Below are 25,289 nucleotides of genomic sequence, written 5' to 3'. Positions count from 1 at the left end.
CGGCCTGCTTTCCTGGCTGCTCGGGATCTGCTGGGGGACAGCTAACGGCGGCCTAGCTACCTTGGTCCGCACCAACTACAGGGGCCTGGGCAGCTGTAGGATTTTCCAAGGTGCGGAGCCGAGTCTCCAATTCGCTCACCCTGGCCTCAAAAGCTACAAATAAGCTACACTTATTACAAGTACCATTACTGCTAAAGGAGGCCGAGGAATAACTAAACATTTCACACCCAGAGCAGAAAAGTGTGGGAGAGACAGGAGAAGCCGCCATGCTAAACCGGCTAAGAGCTAGTAGCTGCGCTAAGCTAGCGGATTCCTAAAAACACACAAAGTGAATAATGTGTAAATAATTTAGAGGTGATTCAGCAGAGGGAGTGCTTTAGTTAAGGCACGTGAAGATTACACTGTGAAACAAATCGTTATCTAGTTATCTAGATCAATCTAACTACGCAGATTAAACAGATAACAGATACAGCAAAGCACCACTGTGCTCCGGAACAGGAGGTGATACAATACCGCAGTGAGAGCCAACCACCAGTGTTTTAGGCAGAATATACAAAGACTTTAATGCTGTTGGCTGTGTGGAGCCTGATCAGAGTGTCTCAAATGTATTTCTTCTGTCGTGAATGTATTGAGATATCCATAATGCACTGCTGCTGGGCACAGCATCTCCACACTAAAACCTTCAAAATTAGCACATTACTTTTAAACTAAAACATATATCTGATATTTTCACTTTATAAACCTCAGACATGACGTTAATTTAAATAACTTGTCCGAAATTAGTTTGTTTAAAATTTTAACCATAAGTTAAACCTGTATGCCTCTGGATGACTTGGGTGATATTTCCAGTGTAACAGTATGCAGTCAAAAGAGATGATTTTTTTTTCTTTTTTATGATCAGTTCTCTTTTGGTCGAGTGGTTTCTTCTGGAACCAGTTCTCCTTTGTTTACAGAGAGTAGAACTACACATCTGCTACAAAACCTTTAACAAGTAGGTGCTCAATTGATTATAAATGTTTGTAGTTATTCAGCTTTGTTTATCACATACATTAGCAGTCTAAAAATGATCACACCAGAACTTATTGGAAGATACTTAGTCTGATAATGGTTTTCAAAGTTATCTGACAAGCTAATCCGATAATGAAAAAATTATCTTCGATAATTAGGTTAGTAGATTAGCGGAACTGTGCCCATATATATATATATACTCAACAAAAATATAAACGCAACACTTTTGGTTTTGCTCCCATTTTGTATGAGATGAACTCAAAGATCTAAAACTTTTTCCACATACACAATATCACCATTTCCCTCAAATATTGTTCACAAACCAGTCTAAATCTGTGATAGTGAGCACTTCTCCTTTGCTGAGATAATCCATCCCACCTCATAGGTGTGCCATATCAAGATGCTGATTAGACACCATGAATAGTGCACAGGTGTGCCTTAGACTGTCCACAATAAAAGTCCACTCTGAAAGGTGCAGTTTTGTTTTATTGGGGGGGGGGGGGTACCAGTCAGTATCTGGTGTGACCACCATTTGCCTCATGCAGTGCAACACATCTCCTTCGCATAGAGTTGATCAGGTTGTCAATTGTGGCCTGTGGAATGTTGGTCCACTCCTCTTCAATGGCTGTGCGAAGTTGCTGGATATTGGCAGGAACTGGTACACGCTGTCGTATACGCCGGTCCAGAGCATCCCAAACATGCTCAATGGGTGACATGTCCGGTGAGTATGCCGGCCATGCAAGAACTGGGACATTTTTAGCTTCCAAGAATTGTGTACAGATCCTTGCAACTTGGGGCCGTGCATTATCCTGCTGCAACATGAGGTGATGTTCTTGGATGTATGGCACAACAATGGGCCTCAGGATCTCGTCACGGTATCTCTGTGCATTCAAAATGCCATCAATAAAATGCACTTGTGTTCTTCGTCCATAACAGACGCCTGCCCATACCATAACCCCACCACCACCATGGGCCACTCGATCCACAACATTGACATCAGAAAACCACTCACCCACACGACGCCACACACGCTGTCTGCCATCTGCCCTGAACAGTGTGAACCGGGTTTCATCCGTGAAGAGAACATCTCTCCAACGTGCCAAACGCCAGTGAATGTGAGCATTTGCCCACTCAAGGTGGTTACGACGACGAACTGGAGTCATGTCGAGACCCCGATGAGGACGACAAGCATGCAGATGAGCTTCCCTGAGGTGGTTTCTGACAGTTTGTGCAGAAATTCTTTGGTTATGCAAACCGATTGTTTCAGCAGCTGTCCGAGTGGCTGGTCTCAGACGATCTTGGAGGTGAACGTGCTGGATGTGGAGGTCCTGGGCTGGTGTGGTTACACGTGGTCTGCGGTTGTGAGGCTGGTTGGATGTACTGCCAAATTCTCTGAAACGCCTTTGGAGACGGCTTATGGTAGAGAAATGAATATTCAATACACAAGCAACAGCTCTGGTTGACATTCCTGCTGTCAGCATGCCAATTGCACGCTCCCTCAAATCTTGCGACATCTGTGGCATTGTGCTGTGTGATAAAACTGCACCTTTCAGAGTGGCCTTTTATTGTGGACAGTCTAAGGCACACCTGTGCACTAATCATGGTGTCTAATCAGCATCTTGGTATGGCACACCTGTGAGGTGGGATGGATTATCTCAGCAAAGGAGAAGTGCTCACTATCACAGATTTAGACTGGTTTGTGAACAATACTTGAGGGAAATGGTGATATTGTGTATGTGGAAAAAGTTTTAGATCTTTGAGTTCATCTCATACAAAATGGGAGCAAAACCAAAAGTGTTGCATTTATATTTTTGTTGAGTATATATATATATATATATACATATATTATAATAGCCAAGTGGCCTCTGTGTGTGTGTGTGTGTGTGTATGGCTTCCAATCATGCAACAACTGGGGAGAGCTGACGTTTGGTATACTTGTGTATTTTGGGTCAAGGATGAATGAAAACATAAAGTTGATAGGACAAATATTTTTGGAGAAATTAGCAATTTTATCTAACCAGTAAACAATTGACATTATGCTACAATGCACCATGGGAGTTCAGGGTTTTGAGGTTCTAAATGTTGTTATTGTGATTCATGTTAGTCACTCCCTCACTTGGGAGTGGATCCTTGTCATTTGGTTGGTGCTTTGTATGTCACATGACATGGATTATTCATCCCATTTGTATTGCATTGCGTTTAGAGTGCGATTTGGTTCCATTTAGAGTGCAAATTTGGTTCCATACATTTGGTACCATTGCACTCTGCACGTGCACACGCACACACACATGCATGCACACACATGCATGCATGCATGCACGCACGCATACGCACACACACACACACACACAAAACGGCTAGCACAGTTGGCACTGTTAGCAGGTATCAGTACATTGGTAACATTAGCTATGCTGGTACTTCATGGTTTCTCAATATTTACTGAGCCAAGAATCCGGTCATAATATTTAAAACCCACACCCAAGCCACCCGTCATGAAAAACCGCTTCCCAGTCCCCAAAAATATGCTTTAATAACACACCCAAATTAAGGTTAGCATGTCAGCTTTACTTGTTCAGTGACTCGTTATCCATTTATGGATTGGCTGGGACTTAGGCAAAGTAAACACTGCCAAGATAGCAACACCCAGAACTCCATTATTTCAACTATAAAACTGCTCTGTAGAAAACGTATGGGTGTCATGTCAGAGGGTTTGTCCAGTATAAACTATAAACTGTATGTTTGTGGCTTCACACCGCCAACAAAAATCAAAAACGCTGGACACTTATTTTCAAATTCTAGTTGTATTGTTTTCTTGTTCTGTTTCCATTGTCCAGTATGTAGGACTCTTCTTTATGAAGTTTACAGTTGTATGTAAACGTTTGGGCTCCCCTGATGATTTCCATGACTTTCCTTTATAAATCATTGGTTGTTTAGATCAGCAATTTCAGTTAAATATATCATATAGCAGACCAACACAATGATATTTGAGAAGTATAATGAAGTTTATAGGCTTTACAGAAAGTATGCAATAATTCTTTAAACAAAATTAGGCAGGTGCATAAATTTGGTAAAATACATCAATATTTAGTAGATCCTCCTTTGGCAAAAATAACAGCCTTTTCTTCTCAGGTTTGTTGGTTTCCAAGCATGGACAGCCCACTTAAAATCACACCACAGATTTTCAATAATATTCAGGTCTGGTGACTTGAGATGGCCATTCCAGAACGTTGTACTTGTTAACCTGCATGAATGCCTTAATAGATTTTGAGCAATGTTTAGGGTCGTTTTCTTGTTGAAAGATCCAGCCCTAGCGCAACTTCAACTTTGTCATTGATTCATGAACACTGTTCTCAAGAATCTGCTGATATTGACTGGAATCCATGTGACCCTCAACTTTAACAAGATTCCCAATACCTGCACTGGGCACACATCCCCACAGCTTCAAATTTTACTGCAGGTAGCAAGCATTTTTCTTGGAATGCTGTGTTCTTTTTCAGCCACGCATAACGCCCTTTGTTATGCCCAAATAACTCAATTTTAGTTCCATCTGTCCACAGCACCTTATTCCGAAATGAAGCTGGCTTGTCCAAATGTGCTTTAGCATACCTCAAGCAACTCTGTTTGTGGTGTGTATGCAGAAAAGGCTTCCTCTGCGTTACAGCATCATACAGTGTCTCCTTGTGCAAAGTGCGCTGTATAGTTGAACAAAGCACAGAGACACTATCTGCAGCAAGATCATGTTGTAGGTCTTTGGAGCAGGTCTGTGGGATGACTATGACTGTTCTCACTATCCTTTGCTTCATCTTATCTAAGATTTTTCTTGGCCTGCCACTTTCAGCCTTAACTAGTACTGTGCCTGTGGTCTTCCATTTCCTCACTATGTTCCTCACAGTGGAAACTGACAGCTGAAATCTCTGAGATAGCATTTTGTATCCTTCCCCTAAACCATGATGTTGAACAATCTTTGTTTTCATGTCATTTGAGAGTTGTTTAGAGGCTTCCATGTTGCCACTCATTAGAAGAGATGCAAAGATGAGAAACATTTGCAAATGGCCACCTGAAATACCCTTTTTCATGATTGGATTCACCTGTGTAAGGAAGTCAAAGGTCAGTGAGCTTACCAAACCAATTTTGTGTTCCAATAATTAGTGCAAAATGTATTCAAATCAGTGAAATGACAAGGCTGCCCAAATTTATGCACCTGCCTAATTTTGTTTAAATAATTATTGCACACTTTCTGTAAATACTAGAAACTTCATTTCACTTCTCAAATATCAGTGTATTCATCTGCTATATGATATATTTAACTGAAATTTCTTATCCAGAAAACCAATGATTTATAAAGGAAAATCATGAAAATTATCAGGGGTGCCAAAACTTTTGTATACAACTGTATTTCTTTGCAGTGGTTCTTGCATGCAGCTGTAAGTCACAAAAAAAAAAAAAAAAAAAAAAAAAAAAATCCAAGTTTGTTAGAATGCAAATGGCCAAATAAAGAACCTAAAATCTTTTTTAGTCTGGGTTTCTGTCTATTTCTGCATGCTGTTATTTTTTGTGTCTTACTGTTGCAACTTCACTAAAACTCTATCTATACTTCTTTTTGTCTTCCTGTACAGGGAAGACATGCAGAACTAAGTAAACCACAGAAATCAATTGCTCAAACCAGGTCATCGCCACATACCTTTTTGGGTAGCTTAAAGGGGTACTAGGTACAACCCAATTCCAATGAAGTTGGGATGTTGTGTAAAATGTAAATAAAAAATGAATACAGTGATTTGCAAATTCTGTTCAACCTATATTCAATTGAATACACCACAAAGACAAGATATTTAATGTTCAAATTGATAAAAATTTATTGTTTTTGTGCAAATATTTGCTCATTTTGAAATGGATGCCTGCAACATGTTTCAAAGAAGCTGGGACAGTGGTATGTTTACCATCTTGTTACAGCACCTTTCCTTCTAACAACACTCAATAAGCATTTGGAAACTAAGGACACTAATTGTTGAAGCTTTGTAGGTGGAATTCTTTCCCATTCTTGTTTGATGTACAACTTCAGTTGTTCAACAGTCCGGGGTCTCCGTTGTAGTATTTTGCGTTTCATAATGCGCCACACATTTTCAATTGGCGACAGGTCTGGACTTCAGGCAGGCCAGTCTAGTACCTGCATTCTTTTACTTCGAAGCCATGCTGTTGTAACACGTGCAGAATGTGGCTTGGCATTGTCTTGCTGAAATAAGCAGGGACGTCCCTGAAAAAGACGTTGCTTGGATGGCAGCATGTGCTGCTCCAAAACCTGGATGTACCTTTCAGCATTGATGGTGCCATCACAGATGTGTTAAGTTGCCCATGCCATGGGCACTAACACACCTCCATACCATCACAGATGCTGGCTTTTGAACTTTGCGCTAGTAACAATCTGGACGGTCTTTTTCCTGTTTTGCACAATTTGAAATGTGGACTCATCAGACCAATTTGAAATGTGGACTCATCAGACCACAGCACACTTTTCCACTTTGCATCTGTGGTCTGATGAGTCCACATTTCAAATTGTGCAAAACAGGAAAAAGACCATCCAGATTGTTACTAGCGCAAAGTTCAAAAGCCATACTTCAACAACATCCAGAGATGTTGTTGATGTATGGCTTTTGCTTTGCATGGTAGAGTTTTAACTTGTACTTGTAGATGTAGTGACAAACTGCGTTAACTGACAGTGGTTTTCTGAAGTGTTCTTGAGCCCACGCGGTAAGATCCTTGACACAAGGATGTTGGTTTTTAATGCAGTGCTGCCTGAGGGATCGAACGTCATGGGAATTCAATGTTGGTTTTCGGCCTTCCCGCTTACGTGTAGAAAGTTCTCCAGATTCTCTGAATCTTCTGATTATATTATGGACTGCAGATGATGGAATCCCTACAATCCTTGTAATTGAACATTGAGAAACATTGCTCTTAAACTGTTGGACTGTTTTTTCACGCATTTGTTCACAAAGTGGTGATCCTCACTCCATCTTTGCTTCTGAATGGCTGAGCCTTTTGGGGATGCTCCTTTTATACCCAATCATGACACTCATTGAGTCTTAGGAGAACATCGCCCTAAACCGCACCTTGTGGAGGTCCACCATCAAAACCGGGGTGAGAAGGGCGGAGGAGGATCACAACAGGAAAAGAGAGAAAAGCAAAAAATACAAACAGCTCAGCATACTCAGACGTTTATCTGTGAGGGCTGCAGCAAGGATTGCCACTCAAGAATTGGACTGTACAGTCACTGGAGAACCTGCTGCAGGAGGGGGCGTGTGCCATCGACTGCTCAGACGGAGGGAGGCCGATGATGATGACACTCACCTGTTTCCAATTAGGTGTTCTTTGAGCATTCAACAACTTTCCCAGTCTTTTGTTGCCCTGTCCCAACTTTTTTGAAATGTGTTGCAGGCATCCATTTCAAAATGAGCAAATATTTGCACAAAAACCAAAAAGTCTATCAGTTTGAACATTAAATATCTTGTGTTTGTGGTGTATTCAACTGAATATAGGTTGAAGATGATTTGCAAATCATTGTATTCTGTTTTTGTTTACATTTTACACAATGTCCCAACTTCATTGGAATTGGGGTTGTAACTTTTTGACCTACATTTTACAGTTTGGGAGTAATTCTGATGGTTAAATGACTTGTTTTGGGGAGAATGGGGACTCTCTCTCCTCCACCAGTGAAACAGAGAAACCAACCCAGAGTTGTGTGAACGAGAGTCTCTGGTCTCATGAGAAACACAAACTGCTTTATGTCACTACAACACCACCTATGCGCTCCCCTGTCAAGGTACCAGCAAGTTATCAGCTATAAGAACAAGCCATTGACTATATTCTTAATCATGACAAAGCCAGTGAAAAAACAACAAAAATAAAAAACAAAACAAAAACAAACAAAAAACTGTTGTCAGAGGAAGCAAGAAAGAGACAAACTGTGACAGATGGGTGACACACAGGTCAATCTCGGTCAGATGTTTCCTGGAGTAGCAGAGATGAAAGATGAAGTGTAAAAATACAGATGCAGAACTGCTTTTCTGCTGCTGTTGGAAGCTTTGGAGCCGAGTTCACTGTCAAAGCATGAAAATCATACTGATCATGTACATCCTCAAAGAGAGAGAGAGACAGGGAAAGACAGAGAGAGAGAGAGAGAGAGAGAGAGACGAAGCGAGAGAGAGCGACAGAGAGAGAGAGAGAGACAGAGAGCTCCCCTGAGAGAGTTCATGACCCCCTGAGCTCCTGAAATTTTTGCTAAAACTACAAAAAACTACCTTCAAGTGGAACAAACAAGAGGACTACAATATACAACCAAAATAAGGAGTTAAAAAACCTTTTTGGACAAAATCAGGGATAGTTTCAACCAAGGACTAACCCAAGGATTATTTCCCCACTAGAGAAACAAACCAAACATCTGGAAATAGCGTGAACCTGAGTAAGTATTCTTTACTGGAACTGGACAGTAGTGAATTTGCATATAATGAGTCAAATATTCATTCATTCATTCATCTTCTACTGCTTAGTCCAATTAAGGGTCGCGGGGGGCTGGAGCCTATCCCAGCAGTCATAGAGCGCGAGGTGGCGTACACCCAGAACAGGACGCTAGTCTGTCGCAGGGCCACAAACAGACAAACAAGCACAGACATACACACACTTACGGACAATTTAAAGACTCCAATCCACCTAACCCGCATGTCTTTGGATGTGGGAGGAAACCGGAGCACCCGGAGGAGTCAAATATCAAAATCTTTAAAAAACTTAGACAGTAATGCTAAAATAAGACCTGGACACAAACCTTATCAGTTCAACCGCAACCTCTGGTAACCCTGATTTGCAAAGAAGCGAGGTGCGAAAACCTGAACAACGGATGATGCAGAGCACCTCAGCCTCCCGTATGCACATGCAAACAGCTCTGACCTTCCTCCCACACACCCCCACACAGAGGCCAGAACAGTAAAGGCCTCCTAACACTTGCATGACTTTGATGCACGCACATGCACGCTCCCTGTGTCGTGCAGGAGAGTAAACTCATTAACAAGTGTAGACTGAATTTGAGAGGGGTGCCGGCACGTGCAATTGTGCAAAGAGAATTTTGAAATGTTCAAAAAAATCTTTCATGCATAAATGTTGTGCAACATGGCACGATCTACTTGTCAACACTGCGCGCAGCTCATCAAGTGGAGTAAAGAACAAGTGAACAGTGTGAGTGGTTGCGTCAGCGCAGCATGAGAGCTCAGCTCGTCTGAACGATTTTAACGAGATGTTAAATCTATCATAAACATACTTTGACAGCTGCACACAAGAAGGAAAGAACATGCATCTGTTTTACCAAGACATGACAATGTAAACATGACAAATAATTACCTTTGTAGACGGCTGCAAATGCTTCTCCACATTGTTCAGTGAGTACAGCTGCGGCTGGAGTGGTCATCTGTGATTCAGGAAGCAATTAGTGCCATTTTCAACAGCCAATTTGCAGAGAAAATGATTAATCTGCTTGGAAATCATTATTTTACAGAGGCAGCATCCAGTGCACAGTGTGTGGCAGGCATTGGCGTATATAAAATAATTATTTTGTAGCGGATGAATCATTTTTTTCTCAGAGTTGGCTGTTGAAAATGCATATAATCGTTTCCAGAATCACAGAGGACCGTTCCAGCAGCAGCTTTATTTTCTCTCTCTCTCTCTCTCTCTCTCATGCACTTAATGAGGTGGAGAAAGCATTTGGAACCATCTAAAAAGGTAATTATTTGTAATGTTTATATTGTAATGACTTGGGAAAACAGTTGCATGTTAATTCCTTCTCATGAGTAGCTGTATAAGTATGTTTATGATAGATTTAACATCTTGTTATAATCAATCAGATGAGCTGCGCTGTGATGCGGTACACTAATGCAATCACTTGCACTCACATGTAGTGTTTTTGTGCAATGATCACGTGAAGTTCACGTAATTAATGACTGATGGAGATTTTGAACATTTCAAAATTTTCTTTGTGCACTTGCACGAAGCTGCACACAGTTTACAACGGGTTTGAGAGGAGTTTACTCTTGTGCACGTCAAAGTGCGTACAAGTGCACGGATCAAAGTCATGCAAGTGTCAGGGCACCAAAAAAAAAAAAAAAAAAAGCAAAAACAAAGCTTCAAAGAAGAAACACAAGTACGACCTTCTGAAGAACAGCCAGAGACTCTATTTGCGGACTGTACAAAAAAGGAAACATTTCAAACCTCATCTTCCACACCGATGATCCCCAGGCATGGCACGCTGCAACAGAAGATCACTACTCCTCCGTTCAGAATTGTGGTTTCAGTGAATGATGGACACTGAATGTAAACCCAGATGATAAACATACCACCATCCACTTCTACAAGAAGGGGACTGATAATCCAGGGAAACCTAATGCTGACTGAGGAAGACTTCTCCAAAATCAATGACAAGGCACAAGAGTAGAAAATCAACCGTGACCAAGGGGAACATCCAAACGTCTGCTGACAACATGACAAAAGAACTCCAAAACCAACCCCCCACAACAGAAACCCTCTCGCTAACTGAACTGAGAAACAAATTCACGGTTTTGGGGCTGTTAGACCTTAGTGCTGCATCTGATACCGTGGATCATCATATTCTATTTGATAGGCTGGAGAATCATTTTGGAATTACTGGGAATGCCCTTGCGTGGTTGACATCATACCTGACCAGTCGTTCTCACTGTGTTTTGTACAATAACACTACCTCTAACCTTAGTGACATGAAATTTGGTGTTCCACAGGGGTCTGTCTTAGGCCCCTGCTTTTCTCCCTTTATATATTACCCCTTGGGCACATATTGCAGCATTTTGGGACTACCTTTGATTGCTATCCTGATGATACTCTCTTATACACACCGATAACTGTTGGTAATCTCATCCACATAAAATCCTTAGAAGATTGCCTTGCATCAGTGAAAAGCTGGCTGGCTAGCAGTTTCCTACTTTTAAACTCTGATAAGACTAAAATGATGGATCTTGGTCTAGTGAGACATTGGCATCAATTTGACCAGCTAACGCTTATCCTAGGCTTGTGTGTCAAACATCACACTGACAAAGTGAGGAACCTTGGGGTAATTTTTGATCCTACATTGTCCTTTGACCTCCACATTAGAAATATTATGAGGACTGCTTTCTTCCACCTGTGAAATATAGCAAAGATTCATTCCATCCTGTCTATGGCTGATGCTGAGACCCTTATTCATATGTTTGTCTCTTCTAGATTGGACTACTGCAATGTTCTATTTTCTGGTTTACTGCAGTTCAGCATTAGGGGTCTCTAATTGGTTCAAAATGCTGCTGCCAGACTTTTGACAGGAAGCAGAAAGTTTGACCACATTACATCCATTCTGGCATCTCTTCATTGGCTTCACTGTCCCTGTGAGATCAGATTTTAAGGTTCTGCTACTAACCTATGAAATTGTTCACGGACTGGCATGTCCCTACTTAGCTGACGTAATTAAACCCTACATACCGACCCGGGCTCTGCATTCTACTTTGTGTCCCTAGGGTAAATAAAAATAAAATAAAAAGTCTCCGGGTCACAGAGCTTTCTCTTATCATGTCCCTGTTCTGTGGAATGATCTCCCTGCATCAATAAAACAGTCAGATTCTGTAGAGACTTTCAAGTCCAGACTTAAGACACACTTATTTTCCCTTTCGTATGGCTAGCATACTGGCATAGTTTGTTACTATGCTTTTTACCCTTTTAAATTCAGTTCAGTAGGAAACTGAGCCTGTTGCGGCCTCAACTTTAACTAAAGTCTGGGTCATTTAGTGAAGCTTAGGGCTAGTGGCCGGCGATCACCTCTGTCAAATATATTTAGCATTATAATTGTCTTAGTAATTGATTGAGCAATGCCATGGAAGAGGAAGAAGAGCACAGATAAGAATGATGAGGTGAGTGTTGTGTGGGCCGCTGAAGAGGAGGTACTGCTGGCCCACCACCACCAGAGGGCGCCCTGCCTGGAGTGCGGGCTCCAGGCACCAGAGGGCGCCGCCGCCTCACGTGAGCAGCTACGGTGACAGCTGTCACCCATCACCTGAGACAGCTGACGGCAATCATCTGTGGGGTATATCAGCAGGACGGCACCTCCACCTCATTGCCGAGATATCATTTCTACCAGAGAGGTAACGTATCGAAGCTACGGAGTGTATCTTTTTGGATTTGTGCTTAGTTTGTGGATTACTGTTCCAACGAGAGGTGGAGGTAACTTCCCTGCTGTTCGGAGTCCTGGGTGCAAACGCGCCCCCATCTAACTGTCCTTTGTTCCTCGCCAGCAGTACCAGGTCCGACACGCGGAGGCAGTGGCCACCTGGGAGTTCGGGACTTGGTGGCTCCAGTATTCCCGGGGTCCTGTGGTGGAGGAAGCCGTGTGGTTCCGGTCTTACCTTGGAGAGGCGTCTCCTATCTTCGAGCCTGCCCACACGACACTTTTGTGAATTGACTGTTGTCCATTGCTGTGATTGGTTGTATTCGTTGTGCACATTCACAACAGTAAAGCTTGTTATTTTGACTTACTCCATTGTCCGTTCATTTGCGCCCCCTGTTGTGGGTCCGTGTTCCTACACTTTCCCAACAGTGAGACAATGTTTCATCAGTGCATGATTGATGACTGGAATGGACTTTGAGAGTGACTGTCTTATACTATCAAATGATTTCATTGACTGGACTTTGGAACACCTTGGGACTGTATATAAGTGGCATGAAAACTGAATGTACTTGTGTTTGTCTTCAGACCTACACTCTGTATGGCAACTACCTTTAAAGCTTTAAATAAGAAAAGGATCTTAAAAACTGAAACCTGTTTCCTCTGGTGTCTCATTTGTTGTCTGTGTCACAGAGTTTCTAGGTAATTTTCCTAACATATTTTGGTCCTTTGACATCAAGACCTCTCCAGGACTGGGGAGATATTTGGCAACAAATTGAAACCTGTGCAGGGGAAACAGTCCCACTGTCAGTTGAAGTACACTACTGTAATAATCTTATGCTTTAATCAATGCAAAATAGGTTCATGTTACAGTTGATGTGAAAAATGTGAGGTAGAATTAGCAGGTAATGTGAAATACATGAATAAAAGAGTGCCAAAATATGAAAAAACTAAATAAAAAACTAAGTCTGACTTTGATCCTAAATTACAAGTGACCGCTTGCACTGTATTGGTCGAGAAAATGAAAGACAATCCACTGTAGATATTCTTGCTTGCTGGTAAATGGCAATGTAACCAAATTATCAAATGTAAAGCCCCCGTCACACATAGCAAGAATTTGCCAGAACCATGCCCGACATGGCAAATATTGCCATAATCGGACGTAGTTGGGAGGAAAATAGGCGTGGCCAGCAGTGTCAGAGCACAGACTGCCTGCCTCGTCCCCACCTGTCAGATCGCATCCAGAGCGTATGTAGATGACACAGACTGCTGTCAGATAGCCATAAAAGGCACTAAAGACTGCCTGATGTCCATATATCTGAAGTTTTTGGACAACAATCATTTCCACATGAATTCAGCATTATTTCATCATAAAAGGCGACGGAAGTGATCAGAGTGCCGCGGCTAAACGAGCTGCTAGCTGATGCGTTCACTGCACATCGGTCATTTCAAAGCATCATGGAATTTTGTTGAGTTTCTGCTTAAAATGGCCTCATTTCTTCTTAAAAGTTATTTTAGAATGATTTAAGAGGTTTTACCTTTATCATCTGATGGTTAATAATACCATTAATCCATTTGATTGCTTTGGGTGAAGAGACTCCATCTCAGACGTGCTGCTGTGGTCCGAAACATGTGCAGATGCAAAAGGCAGACCAATTTTTAGGGGTGGACTGTTTGGTCTGCGACACCGGCCCTGCTAGGCATGACCCACTCCGGGGACGGTGGGGAGTTTGACTGGGGTGGTACACCTGTCAAAACAGTAACGCAGGTGTCCTAAAGTGAGCTCAGGGAGGACAGAAACCTTCCGTGGAGCAGAAGGGCAAAAGCTCACTTAATCTTGATTTTCAGTATGAATACAGACTGTGAAAGCGGGGCCTCACGACCCGTCTGACTTTTTGGGTTTTAAGCAGGAGGTGTCAGAAAAGTTACCACAGGGATAACTGGCTTGTGGTGGCCAAGTGTTCATAGCGATGTTGCTTTTTGATCCTTCGATGTCGACTCTTCCTTTCATCATGAAGCAGAATTCACCAAGCATTGGATTGTTCACCCACTCATAGGAAATGTGAAAGAGTCTATCTAAATGCACGTGCGAGACGAGGGGTGGCATGAAGCCCTGTGGTGCAATGAAAGTGAGAGTCACGCAGTCATAATCTCACAGATGGTAACTTCATTTGGCTGCTCAGCCAAGCACATACCCAAAATTGTGAAGAAATTCAAATTTTCCTGAAAGTGCCTTCACATTTCGGGAGATATATTTTTTTAAGTATTCACATTTTGCAATTCACGGTTTGTGGATAATTCACGGTTTGTGGATAATTCACGGTTTGTGGATAATTCACGGTTTGCAGCTGATTCATGTTTTGGGGGTTAACAGCCCACCGTTGCGCGGATGATGGGATCATTAATGTAATTTGTAAACACACGTTTTCTACGTAGGAAACCGTGGAAATTTCGATCATTTTATGATTCGAGATTACAATTGTGTTTGTGTGTGTCTGCAGGCTTCTTTGTCTGGACCACATCTCACTGGTGTGTAATGGTTGAAGATTCTCCCCCTCTGCCTTCGGGGTATTTGCTCGTTTGCTGTTTGGGGGCAGAAACCATCAGAACTCTTCTTATTGGATTTGGGTGAAAGGCGGAACATTTCAGGGGGGAAATAGGCGGAGACAGTGTGTAGGCGTTTTGTAAAGATTGGGAACAGATATTAGATTACTTACTGGCAAATCTCAAGTACTCCAGCAGCTGTTTGGAGATGGTTAGTCACGGGCTCATCGTCTCCATCCAACCCCCACTCTGTCTCACGAGAGAGCTCTGAATAATTCCTGAAATAGAACCCGTGAAGCTTAGATGGGCTCATGAAAGAAGGCATAAACGGCTGGGGGGAGATGTACACACGGCGTGATTCAGAGACACTGTGGGAAATGTCTTTACTTACAACACCACAGAGTGAAAGAAAAGGACAAGAAAAAGTGACAAATGTTAGAAACAAGTACCCACACATAAGTGAAAGGAGAAAGAGAAGAGAGAGGGGAGACAAAGGGAGGCAGAAAGGGGAGGAGCGCGAAGTAGAGTGAGGCGGGTTTAGACTGAGACCGTCAGAGAGGAAGACAGCCGCCGGAGGATCACTGTTAGTTTTCCTGCCCCACACTTTGACTTTAGCTGTTTGCCTTTCAATGGACCTAAACCAACTTTTTTAACTTGATTTATTCTCTCTTTCAATTTTACTTCACAACAACACAAACTGTTTTTTAGACTTTAAAATTCCGTGTAAGAATTTGCCGACCTTTGACATGGTGCTGAAGAAGGAACTTATTATTCTCAGTAAGTTGATCCATGACATCACACTGTGTGTGTGTGTGTGTTTATACCTGTGGTTGTTGAGAAATGACAATCAAAGTAGACTGGTTTGGATTTCTGCTCTGAGGTTAATTTTTGTCTCATCCAGATCCCACAATTTGAAACTGAAAAAAAGAGAAGTCTAATTAAACTACTTCAAATAGTAACACTCAAATAAATTAAGTTTACCCAAATTAAGTTAGCAAGATGGCATAAATAGTACTTGTTAATTTCTATGAATTTATTTTATTTGAGTGTTACCAATTGAAGCACTTCCCTTATTTCTCTTTTTATTAAGCAGCTGAATATTTCTGGATGTTTGAATGTTTCACTCAGTGTATTTAAATTTGTAACTTTTCCACCACTGTAGCGGTTGCTGTTTAGGATAAAATGAAATGTCACTTTTAGGGAGCCTAAAAGTTCATGACTGAGAGCAAAATATTTACTTTGAGAGGACTTTATTTCCATTCTGAAAGTTTTATTGATGCTGTTATTTCATTTTATTTATTGCATTTTATTACATTTCAGTCTTTTATGAACATGTATTTAAATAAATTTGTGATTATTGTTCCTCAAGAACCAATATTCAGAATACCAGGATGTCAAATGCAAAACAGGATTTTGGATAATTTTCAAAATTTGTTGAATAAGCAAACAAAAAAATACATCAAACATGCATAGAGAGGGCAGCAATGGCCCAGCCACATTTCAAAGTAACGCATACCGTGCAGAAAGTATTCACAGTCCTTCACTTTTTCCACATTTTTTATGTTACACCCTTATTTCAAAATGGAGTCAATTAATTTTTTTGCTCAAAATTCTACTCAGAACACCCCATAATGACAACATGAAAAAGTTTTTTTTGTATTTTTGCAAATTTGTTAAAAAACCAAATAAAACTAAGAAATCACACGTACATAAGTATTCACAGCTTTTGCTCAATACTTTGTTGATCCACCTTTGGCAACAATTACAGCTTCAAGTCTTCTTGAATATGATGCCGCAAGCTTGGTGCACCTATCTTTGGGCAGTTTTGCCCATTTGTCTTTGCAGCACCTCTCAAGCTCCATCAGGTTAGATGGGAGCTTTGGTGCACAGCCATTTTCAGATCTCTCCAGAGATGTTCAATCTGGTTCAGGTCTGGGCTCTGGCTGGACCGCTCCAGGCAGTCCCGGCGCCAGAAAAAAAATATTAAGGGGGCGATAAGTTTATCACAGGGGGCGGGGTTGCTCCCCCCCCCCAAAAAGTGCGCACCGGAGGAGACGTGCCTCTGAGCGTGTGTAATGAATTGGGTGCGCTCCTGGAAAGCTCGTGTATTTAGGCTACACCGTTGTAAGAGACTGACTGAGTAAGAGTAAAGAGTGATGACAGTATTTTTTTTAATTATTATTTGAACGTATAGACCCTCGGTCAAGTGATCTCCTGCATACCACACAGAGCCGGTGTTCTTTCGACACGCTGAGCTGTGATGTACCTTCGTGTTGTCCAATAGGAATGACACGTCAGGCCAAAACACGGAAGACTCGTGGCAGAAGAAACCTCTGATCTGTACAAAATGGATTGGACCAATCCGATTGTTGCAGAAACCACTGATCTGTACAAAACATTAACGTGTGACAGGACTGCTCATTTATAGAGCAGTTTTCTGAAGAAAAATCATTGGAAATGTTTTTTTTGTTGTTGTTTGTTACCTCAAAATTTCTGATTACTGTTAAAAAAAGTTTAGAACACTTATAATTAAAATAGCTAAATAAATCAATAAATGGTTCTTTGGAAAATGGAAGATTATCTTCCATTCCAGCTTATTAATTAATCAAAACCCAGACAGAGCTTTAATTCATTTGAAAGCTTGACTCTAGTCTTGTCCATTCCAAATTGGATGTCCAAAAACCAGGTTTATTTGTTATTATCTATCGTCCACCTGGTCGTTACTGTGAGTTTCTCTGTGAATTTTCAGACCTTTTGTCTGACTTAGTGCTTAGCTCAGATAAGATAATTATAGTGGGCGATTTTAACATCCACACAGATGCTGAGAATGACAGCCTCAACACTGCATTTAATCTATTATTAGACTCTATTGGCTTTGCTCAAAAAGTAAATGAGTCCACCCACCACTTTAATCATATCTTAGATCTTGTTCTGACTTATGGTATGGAAATAGAAGACTTAACAGTATTCCCTGAAAACTCCCTTCTGTCTGATCATTTCTTAATAACATTTACATTTACTCTGATGGACTACCCAGCAGTGGGGAATAAGTTTTCATTACACTAGAAGTCTTTCAGAAAGCGCTGTAACTAGATTTAAGGATATGATTCCTTCTTTATGTTCTCTAATGCCATATACCAACACAGTGCAGAGTAGCTACCTAAACTCTGTAAGTGAGATAGAGTATCTCGTCAATAGTTTTACATCCTCACTGAAGACAACTTGGATGCTGTAGCTCCTCTAAAAAAGAGAGCTTTAAATCAGAAGTGCCTGACTCCGTGGTATAACTCTCAAACTCGTAGCTTAAAGCAGATAACCCGTAAGTTGGAGAGGAAATGGCGTCTCACTAATTTAGAAGATCTTCACTTAGCCTGGAAAAAGAGTCTGTTGCTCTATAAAAAAGCCCTCCATAAAGCTAGGACATCTTTCTACTCATCACTAATTGAAGAAAATAAGAACAACCCCAGGTTTTCTTTTCAGCACTGTAGCCAGGCTGACAAAGAGTCAGAGCTCTATTGAGCTGAGTATTCCATTAACTTTAACTAGTAATGACTTCATGACTTTCTTTGCTAACAAAATTTTAACTATTAGAGAAAAAATTACTCATAACCATCCCAAAGACGTATCATTATCTTTGGCTGCTTTCAGTGATGCCGGTATTTGGTTAGACTCTTTCTCTCCAATTGTTCTGTCTGAGTATTTTCATTAGTTACTTCATCCCAAACCATCAACATGTTATTAGACCCCATTCCTACCAGGCTGCTCAAGGAAGCCCTACCATTATTTAATGCTTCGATCTTAAATATGATCAATCTATCTTTGTTAGTTGGCTATGTACCACAGGCTTTTAAGGTGGCAGTAATTAAACCATTACTTAAAAAGCCATCACTCACCCAGCTATCTTAGCTAATTATAGGCCAATCTCCAACCTTCCTTTTCTCTCAAAATTCTTGAAAGGGTAGTTGTAAAGCAGCTAACTGATCATCTGCAGAGGAATGGTCTATTTGAAGAGTTCAGTCAGGTTTTTAGAATTCATCATAGTACAGAAACAGCATTAGTGAAGGTTACAAATGATCTTCTTATGGCCTCGGACAGTGGACTCATCTCTGTGCTTGTTCTGTTAGACCTCAGTGCTGCTTTTGATACTGTTGACCATAAAATTTTATTACAGAGATTAGAGCATGCCATAGGTATAAAGGCACTGCGCTGCGGTGGTTTGAATCATATTTGTCTAATAGATTACAATTTGTTCATGTAAATGGGGAATCTTTGTCACAGACTAAAGTTAATTATGGAGTTCCACAAGGTTCTGTGCTAGGACCCATTTTATTCACTTTATACATGCTTCCCTTAGGCAGTATTATTAGACGGTATTGCTTAATTTTCATTGTTACGCAGATGATACCCCAGCTTTATCTATCCATGAAGCCAGAGGACACACACCAATTAGCTAAACTGCAGGATTGTCTTACAGCCATAAAGACATGGATGACCTCTAATTTCCTGCTTTTAAACTCAGATAAAACTGAAGTTATTGTACTTGGCCCCACAAATCTTAGAAACATGGTGTCTAACCAGAATCCTTACTCTGGATGTAATTACCCTGACCTCTAGTAATACTGTGAGAAATCTTGGAGTCATTTTTGATCAGGATATGTCATTCAAAGCGCATATTAAACAAATATGTAGGACTACTTTTTTGCATTTATGCAATATCTCTAAAATCAGAAAGGTCTGTCTCAGAGTGATGCTGAAAAACTAATTCATGCATTTATTTCCTCTAGGCTGGACTATTGTAATTCATAGTTTATTATTATTATTCATTAATCATCAGGTTGGTCCTAAAAGTTCCCTAAAAGCCTTCCGTTAATTCAAAATGCTGCCAGCTAGAGTACTGACGGGGACTAGAAGGAGAGAGCATATCTCACATATTGGCCTCTCTTCATTGGCTTCTGTAATTCTAGAATAGAATTTAAAATTCTTCTTCTTACTTATAAGGTTTTGAATATTCAGGCCAATCTTTATCTTAGGGACCTGGTAGTACCATCACCCCAATAGAGCGCTTCGCTCTCAGACTGCAGGCTACTTGTAGTTCCTAGGGTTTGTAAGAGTAGAATGGGAGGCCGAGCCTTCAGCTTTCAGGCTCCTCTCCTGTGGAACCAGCTCCCAATTTCAGATCAGGGAGACAGACACCCTCTCTACTTTTAAGATTAGGCTTAAAACTTTCCTTTTTGCTAAAGCTTATAGTTAGGGCTGGATCAGGTGACCCTGGAACCATCCCTTAGTTATGCTGCTATAGACGTTAGACTGCTGGGGGGTTCCCATGATGCACTGTTTCTTTCTCTTTTTGCTCTGTATGCACCACTCTGCATTTAATCATTAGTGATCGATCTCTGCTCCCCTCCACAGCATGTCTTTTTCCTGGTTCTCAATATTTAAAACCCACACCCAAGCCACCCGTCATGAAAAACCGCTTCCCAGTCCCCAAAAATATGCTTAATAACACACCCAAATTAAGGTTAGCATGTCAGCTTTACTTGTTCAGTGACTCGTTATCCATTTATGGATTGGCTGGGACTTAGGCAAAGTAAACACTGCCAAGATAGCAACACCCAGAACTCCATTTTCAACTATAAAACTGCTCTGTAGAAACGTATGGGTGTCATGTCAGGGTTTGTCCAGTAAAACTATAAACTGTATGTTTGTGGCTTCACACCGCCAACAAAAATCAAAAACGCTGGACACTTATTTTCAAATTCTAGTTGTATTGTTTTCTTGTTCTGTTTCCATTGTCCAGTATGTAGGACTCTTCTTTATGAAGTTTACAGTTGTATGTAAACGTTTGGGCTCCCCTGATGATTTCCATGACTTTCCTTTATAAATCATTGGTTGTTTAGATCAGCAATTTCAGTTAAATATATCATATAGCAGACCAACACAATGATATTTGAGAAGTATAATGAAGTTTATAGGCTTTACAAAGTATGCAATAATTCTTTAAACAAAATTAGGCAGGTGCATAAATTTGGTAAAATACATCAATATTTAGTAGATCCTCCTTTGGCAAAAATAACAGCCTTTTCTTCTCAGGTTGTTGGTTTCCAAGCATGGACAGCCCACTTAAAATCACACCACAGATTTTCAATATATTCAGGTCTGGTGACTTGAGATGGCCATTCCAGAACGTTGTACTTGTAACCTGCATGAATGCCTTAATAGATTTTGAGCAATGTTTAGGGTCTTTTTCTTGTTGAAAGATCCAGCCCTAGCGCAACTTCAACTTTGTCATTGATTCATGAACACTGTTCTCAAGAATCTGCTGATATTGACTGGAATCCATGTGACCCTCAACTTTAACAAGATTCCCAATACCTGCACTGGGCACACATCCCCACAGCTTCAAATTTTACTGCAGGTAGCAAGCATTTTTCTTGGAATGCTGTGTTCTTTTCAGCCACGCATAACGCCCTTTGTTATGCCCAAATAACTCAATTTTAGTTCCATCTGTCCACAGCACCTTATTCCGAAATGAAGCTGGCTTGTCCAAATGTGCTTTAGCATACCTCAAGCAACTCTGTTTGTGGTGTGTATGCAGAAAAGGCTTCCTCTGCGTTACAGCATCATACAGTGTCTCCTTGTGCAAAGTGCGCTGTATAGTTGAACAAAGCACAGAGACACTATCTGCAGCAAGATCATGTTGTAGGTCTTTGGAGCAGGTCTGTGGGATGACTATGACTGTTCTCACTATCCTTTGCTTCATCTTATCTAAGATTTTTCTTGGCCTGCCACTTTCAGCCTTAACTAGTACTGTGCCTGTGGTCTTCCATTTCCTCACTATGTTCCTCACAGTGGAAACTGACAGCTGAATCTCTGAGATAGCATTTTGTATCCTTCCCCTAAACCATGATGTTGAACAATCTTTGTTTCATGTCATTTGAGAGTTGTTTAGAGGCTTCCATGTTGCCACTCATTAGAAGAGATGCAAAGATGAGAAACATTTGCAAATGGCCACCTGAAATACCCTTTTCATGATTGGATTCACCTGTGTAAGGAAGTCAAAGGTCAGTGAGCTTACCAAACCAATTTTGTGTTCCAATAATTAGTGCAAAATGTATTCAAATCAGTGAAATGACAAGGCTGCCCAAATTTATGCACCTGCCTAATTTTGTTTAAATAATTATTGCACACTTTCTGTAAATACTAGAAACTTCATTTCACTTCTCAAATATCAGTGTATTCATCTGCTATATGATATATTTAACTGAAATTTCTTATCCAGAAAACCAATGATTTATAAAGGAAAATCATGAAAATTATCAGGGGTGCCAAACTTTGTATACAACTGTATTTCTTTGCAGTGGTTCTTGCATGCAGCTGTAAGTCAAAAAAAAAAAAAAAAAAAAAAAAAAATCCAAGTTTGTTAGAATGCAAATGGCCAAATAAAGAACCTAAAATCTTTTTTAGTCTGGGTTTCTGTCTATTTCTGCATGCTGTTATTTTTTGTGTCTTACTGTTGCAACTTCACTAAAACTCTATCTATACTTCTTTTTGTCTTCCTGTACAGGGAAGACATGCAGAACTAAGTAAACCACAGAAATCAATTGCTCAAACCAGGTCAGCCACATACCTTTTTGGGTAGCTTAAAGGGGTACTAGGTACAACCCAATTCCAATGAAGTTGGGATGTTGTGAAAATGTAAAAAAAAATGATACAGTGATTTGCAAATTCTGTTCAACCTATTCAATTGAATACACCACAAAGACAAGATATTTAATGTTCAAATTGATAAAAATTTATTGTTTTTGTGCAATATTTGCTCATTTTGAAATGGATGCCTGCAACATGTTTCAAAGAAGCTGGGACAGTGGTATGTTTACCATCTTGTTACAGCACCTTTCCTTCTAACAACACTCAATAAGCATTTGGAAACTAAGGACACTAATTGTTGAAGCTTTGTAGGTGGAATTCTTTCCCATTCTTGTTTGATGTACAACTTCAGTTGTTCAACAGTCCGGGGTCTCCGTTGTAGTATTTTGCGTTCATAATGCGCCACACATTTTCAATTGGCGACAGGTCTGGACTTCAGGCAGGCCAGTCTAGTACCTGCATTCTTTTACTTCGAAGCCATGCTGTTGTAACACGTGCAGAATGTGGCTTGGCATTGTCTTGCTGAAATAAGCAGGGACGTCCCTGAAAAAGACGTTGCTTGGATGGCAGCATGTGCTGCTCCAAAACCTGGATGTACCTTTCAGCATTGATGGTGCCATCACAGATGTGTTAAGTTGCCCATGCCATGGGCACTAACACACCTCCATACCATCACAGATGCTGGCTTTTGAACTTTGCGCTAGTAACAATCTGGACGGTCTTTTTCCTGTTTTGCACAATTTGAAATGTGGACTCATCAGACCAATTTGAAATGTGGACTCATCAGACCACAGCACACTTTTCCACTTTGCATCTGTGGTCTGATGAGTCCACATTTCAAATTGTGCAAAACAGGAAAAAGACCATCCAGATTGTTACTAGCGCAAGTTCAAAAGCCATACTTCAACAACATCCAGAGATGTTGTTGATGTATGGCTTTTGCTTTGCATGGTAGAGTTTTAACTTGTACTTGTAGATGTAGTGACAAACTGCGTTAATGACAGTGGTTTTCTGAAGTGTTCTTGAGCCCACGCGGTAAGATCCTTGACACAAGGATGTTGGTTTTTAATGCAGTGCTGCCTGAGGGATCGAACGTCATGGGAATTCAATGTTGGTTTCGGCCTTCCCGCTTACGTGTAGAAAGTTCTCCAGATTCTCTGAATCTTCTGATTATATATGGACTGCAGATGATGGAATCCCTACAACCCTTGTAATTGAACATTGAGAAACATTGCTCTTAAACTGTTGGACTTTTTTTCACGCATTTGTTCACAAAGTGGTGATCCTCACTCCATCTTTGCTTCTGAATGGCTGAGCCTTTTGGGGATGCTCCTTTTATACCCAATCATGACACTCATTGAGTCTTAGGAGAACATCGCCCTAAACCGCACCTTGTGGAGGTCCACCATCAAAACCGGGGTGAGAAGGGCGGAGGAGGATCACAACAGGAAAAGAGAGAAAAGCAAAAAATACAACAGCTCAGCATACTCAGACGTTTATCTGTGAGGGCTGCAGCAAGGATTGCCACTCAAGAATTGGACTGTACAGTCACTGGAGAACCTGCTGCAGGAGGGGGCGTGTGCCATCGACTGCTCAGACGGAGGGAGGCCGATGATGATGACACTCACCTGTTTCCAATTAGGTGTTCTTTGAGCATTCACAAACTTTCCCAGTCTTTTGTTGCCCTGTCCCAACTTTTTTGAAATGGTTGCAGGCATCCATTTCAAAATGAGCAAATATTTGCACAAAAACCAAAAAGTCTATCAGTTTGAACATTAAATATCTTGTGTTTGTGGTGTATTCAACTGAATATAGGTTGAAGATGATTTGCAAATCATTGTATTCTGTTTTTGTTTACATTTTACACAATGTCCCAACTTCATTGGAATTGGGGTTGTAACTTTTTGACCTACATTTTACAGTTTGGGAGTAATTCTGATGGTTAAATGACTTGTTTTGGGGAGAATGGGGACTCTCTCCTCCACCAGTGAAAAGAGAAACCAACCCAGAGTTGTGTGAACGAGAGTCTCTGGTCTCATGAGAAACACAAACTGCTTTATGTCACTACAACACCACCTATGCGCTCCCCTGTCAAGGTACCAGCAAGTATCAGCTATAAGAACAAGCCATTGACTATATTCTTAATCATGACAAAGCCAGTGAAAAACAAAAAAAAAAAAACAAAACAAAAACAAACAAAAAACTGTTGTCAGAGGAAGCAAGAAAGAGACAAACTGTGACAGATGGGTGACACACAGGTCAATCTCGGTCAGATGTTTCCTGGAGTAGCAGAGATGAAAGATGAAGTGTAAAAATACAGATGCAGAACTGCTTTTCTGCTGCTGTTGGAAGCTTTGGAGCCGAGTTCACTGTCAAAGCATGAAATCATACTGATCATGTACATCCTCAAAGAGAGAGAGAGACAGGGAAAGACAGAGAGAGAGAGAGAGAGAGAGAGAGACGAAGCGAGAGAGAGCGACAGAGAGAGAGAGAGAGACAGAGAGCTCCCTGAGAGAGTTCATGACCCCCTGAGCTCCTGAAATTTTTTGCTAAAACTACAAAAAACTACCTTCAAGTGAACAAACAAGAGGACTACAATATACAACCAAATAAGGAGTTAAAAACCTTTTTGGACAAATCAGGGATAGTTTCAAACAAGGACTAACCCAAGGATTATTTCCCCACTAGAGAAACAAACCAACATCTGGAAATAGCGTGAACCTGAGTAAGTATTCTTTACTGGAACTGGACAGTAGTGAATTTGCATATAATGAGTCAAATATTCATTCTTCATTCATCTTCTACTGCGTAGTCCAATTAGGGTCGCGGGGGGCTGGAGCCTATCCCAGCAGTCATAGAGCGCGAGGTGGCGTACACCCAGAACAGGACGCTAGTC

General features: G+C 40.9%; 1 protein-coding gene across 1 annotated transcript in view; it reads left to right on the top strand.

The window, feature by feature from the left end:
• The first annotated feature begins 15,267 nt into the window (after nucleotides 1–15,267).
• The window catches only part of LOC117526584 (CD97 antigen-like), a 93,562-nt gene continuing 83,540 nt past the window's right edge, over nucleotides 15,268–25,289 (top strand). Inside the window, 1 exon segment of the mRNA XM_034188642.1 lies at nucleotides 15,268–15,523. Coding sequence (XP_034044533.1) covers nucleotides 15,493–15,523 — 31 coding nt within the window. The 5' untranslated portion in view covers nucleotides 15,268–15,492.

Source organism: Thalassophryne amazonica, chromosome 15, assembly GCF_902500255.1.
Source record: "Thalassophryne amazonica chromosome 15, fThaAma1.1, whole genome shotgun sequence".
NCBI lineage: Eukaryota > Metazoa > Chordata > Actinopteri > Batrachoidiformes > Batrachoididae > Thalassophryne > Thalassophryne amazonica.
This window is presented reverse-complemented; position numbering and strand designations above follow the sequence as displayed.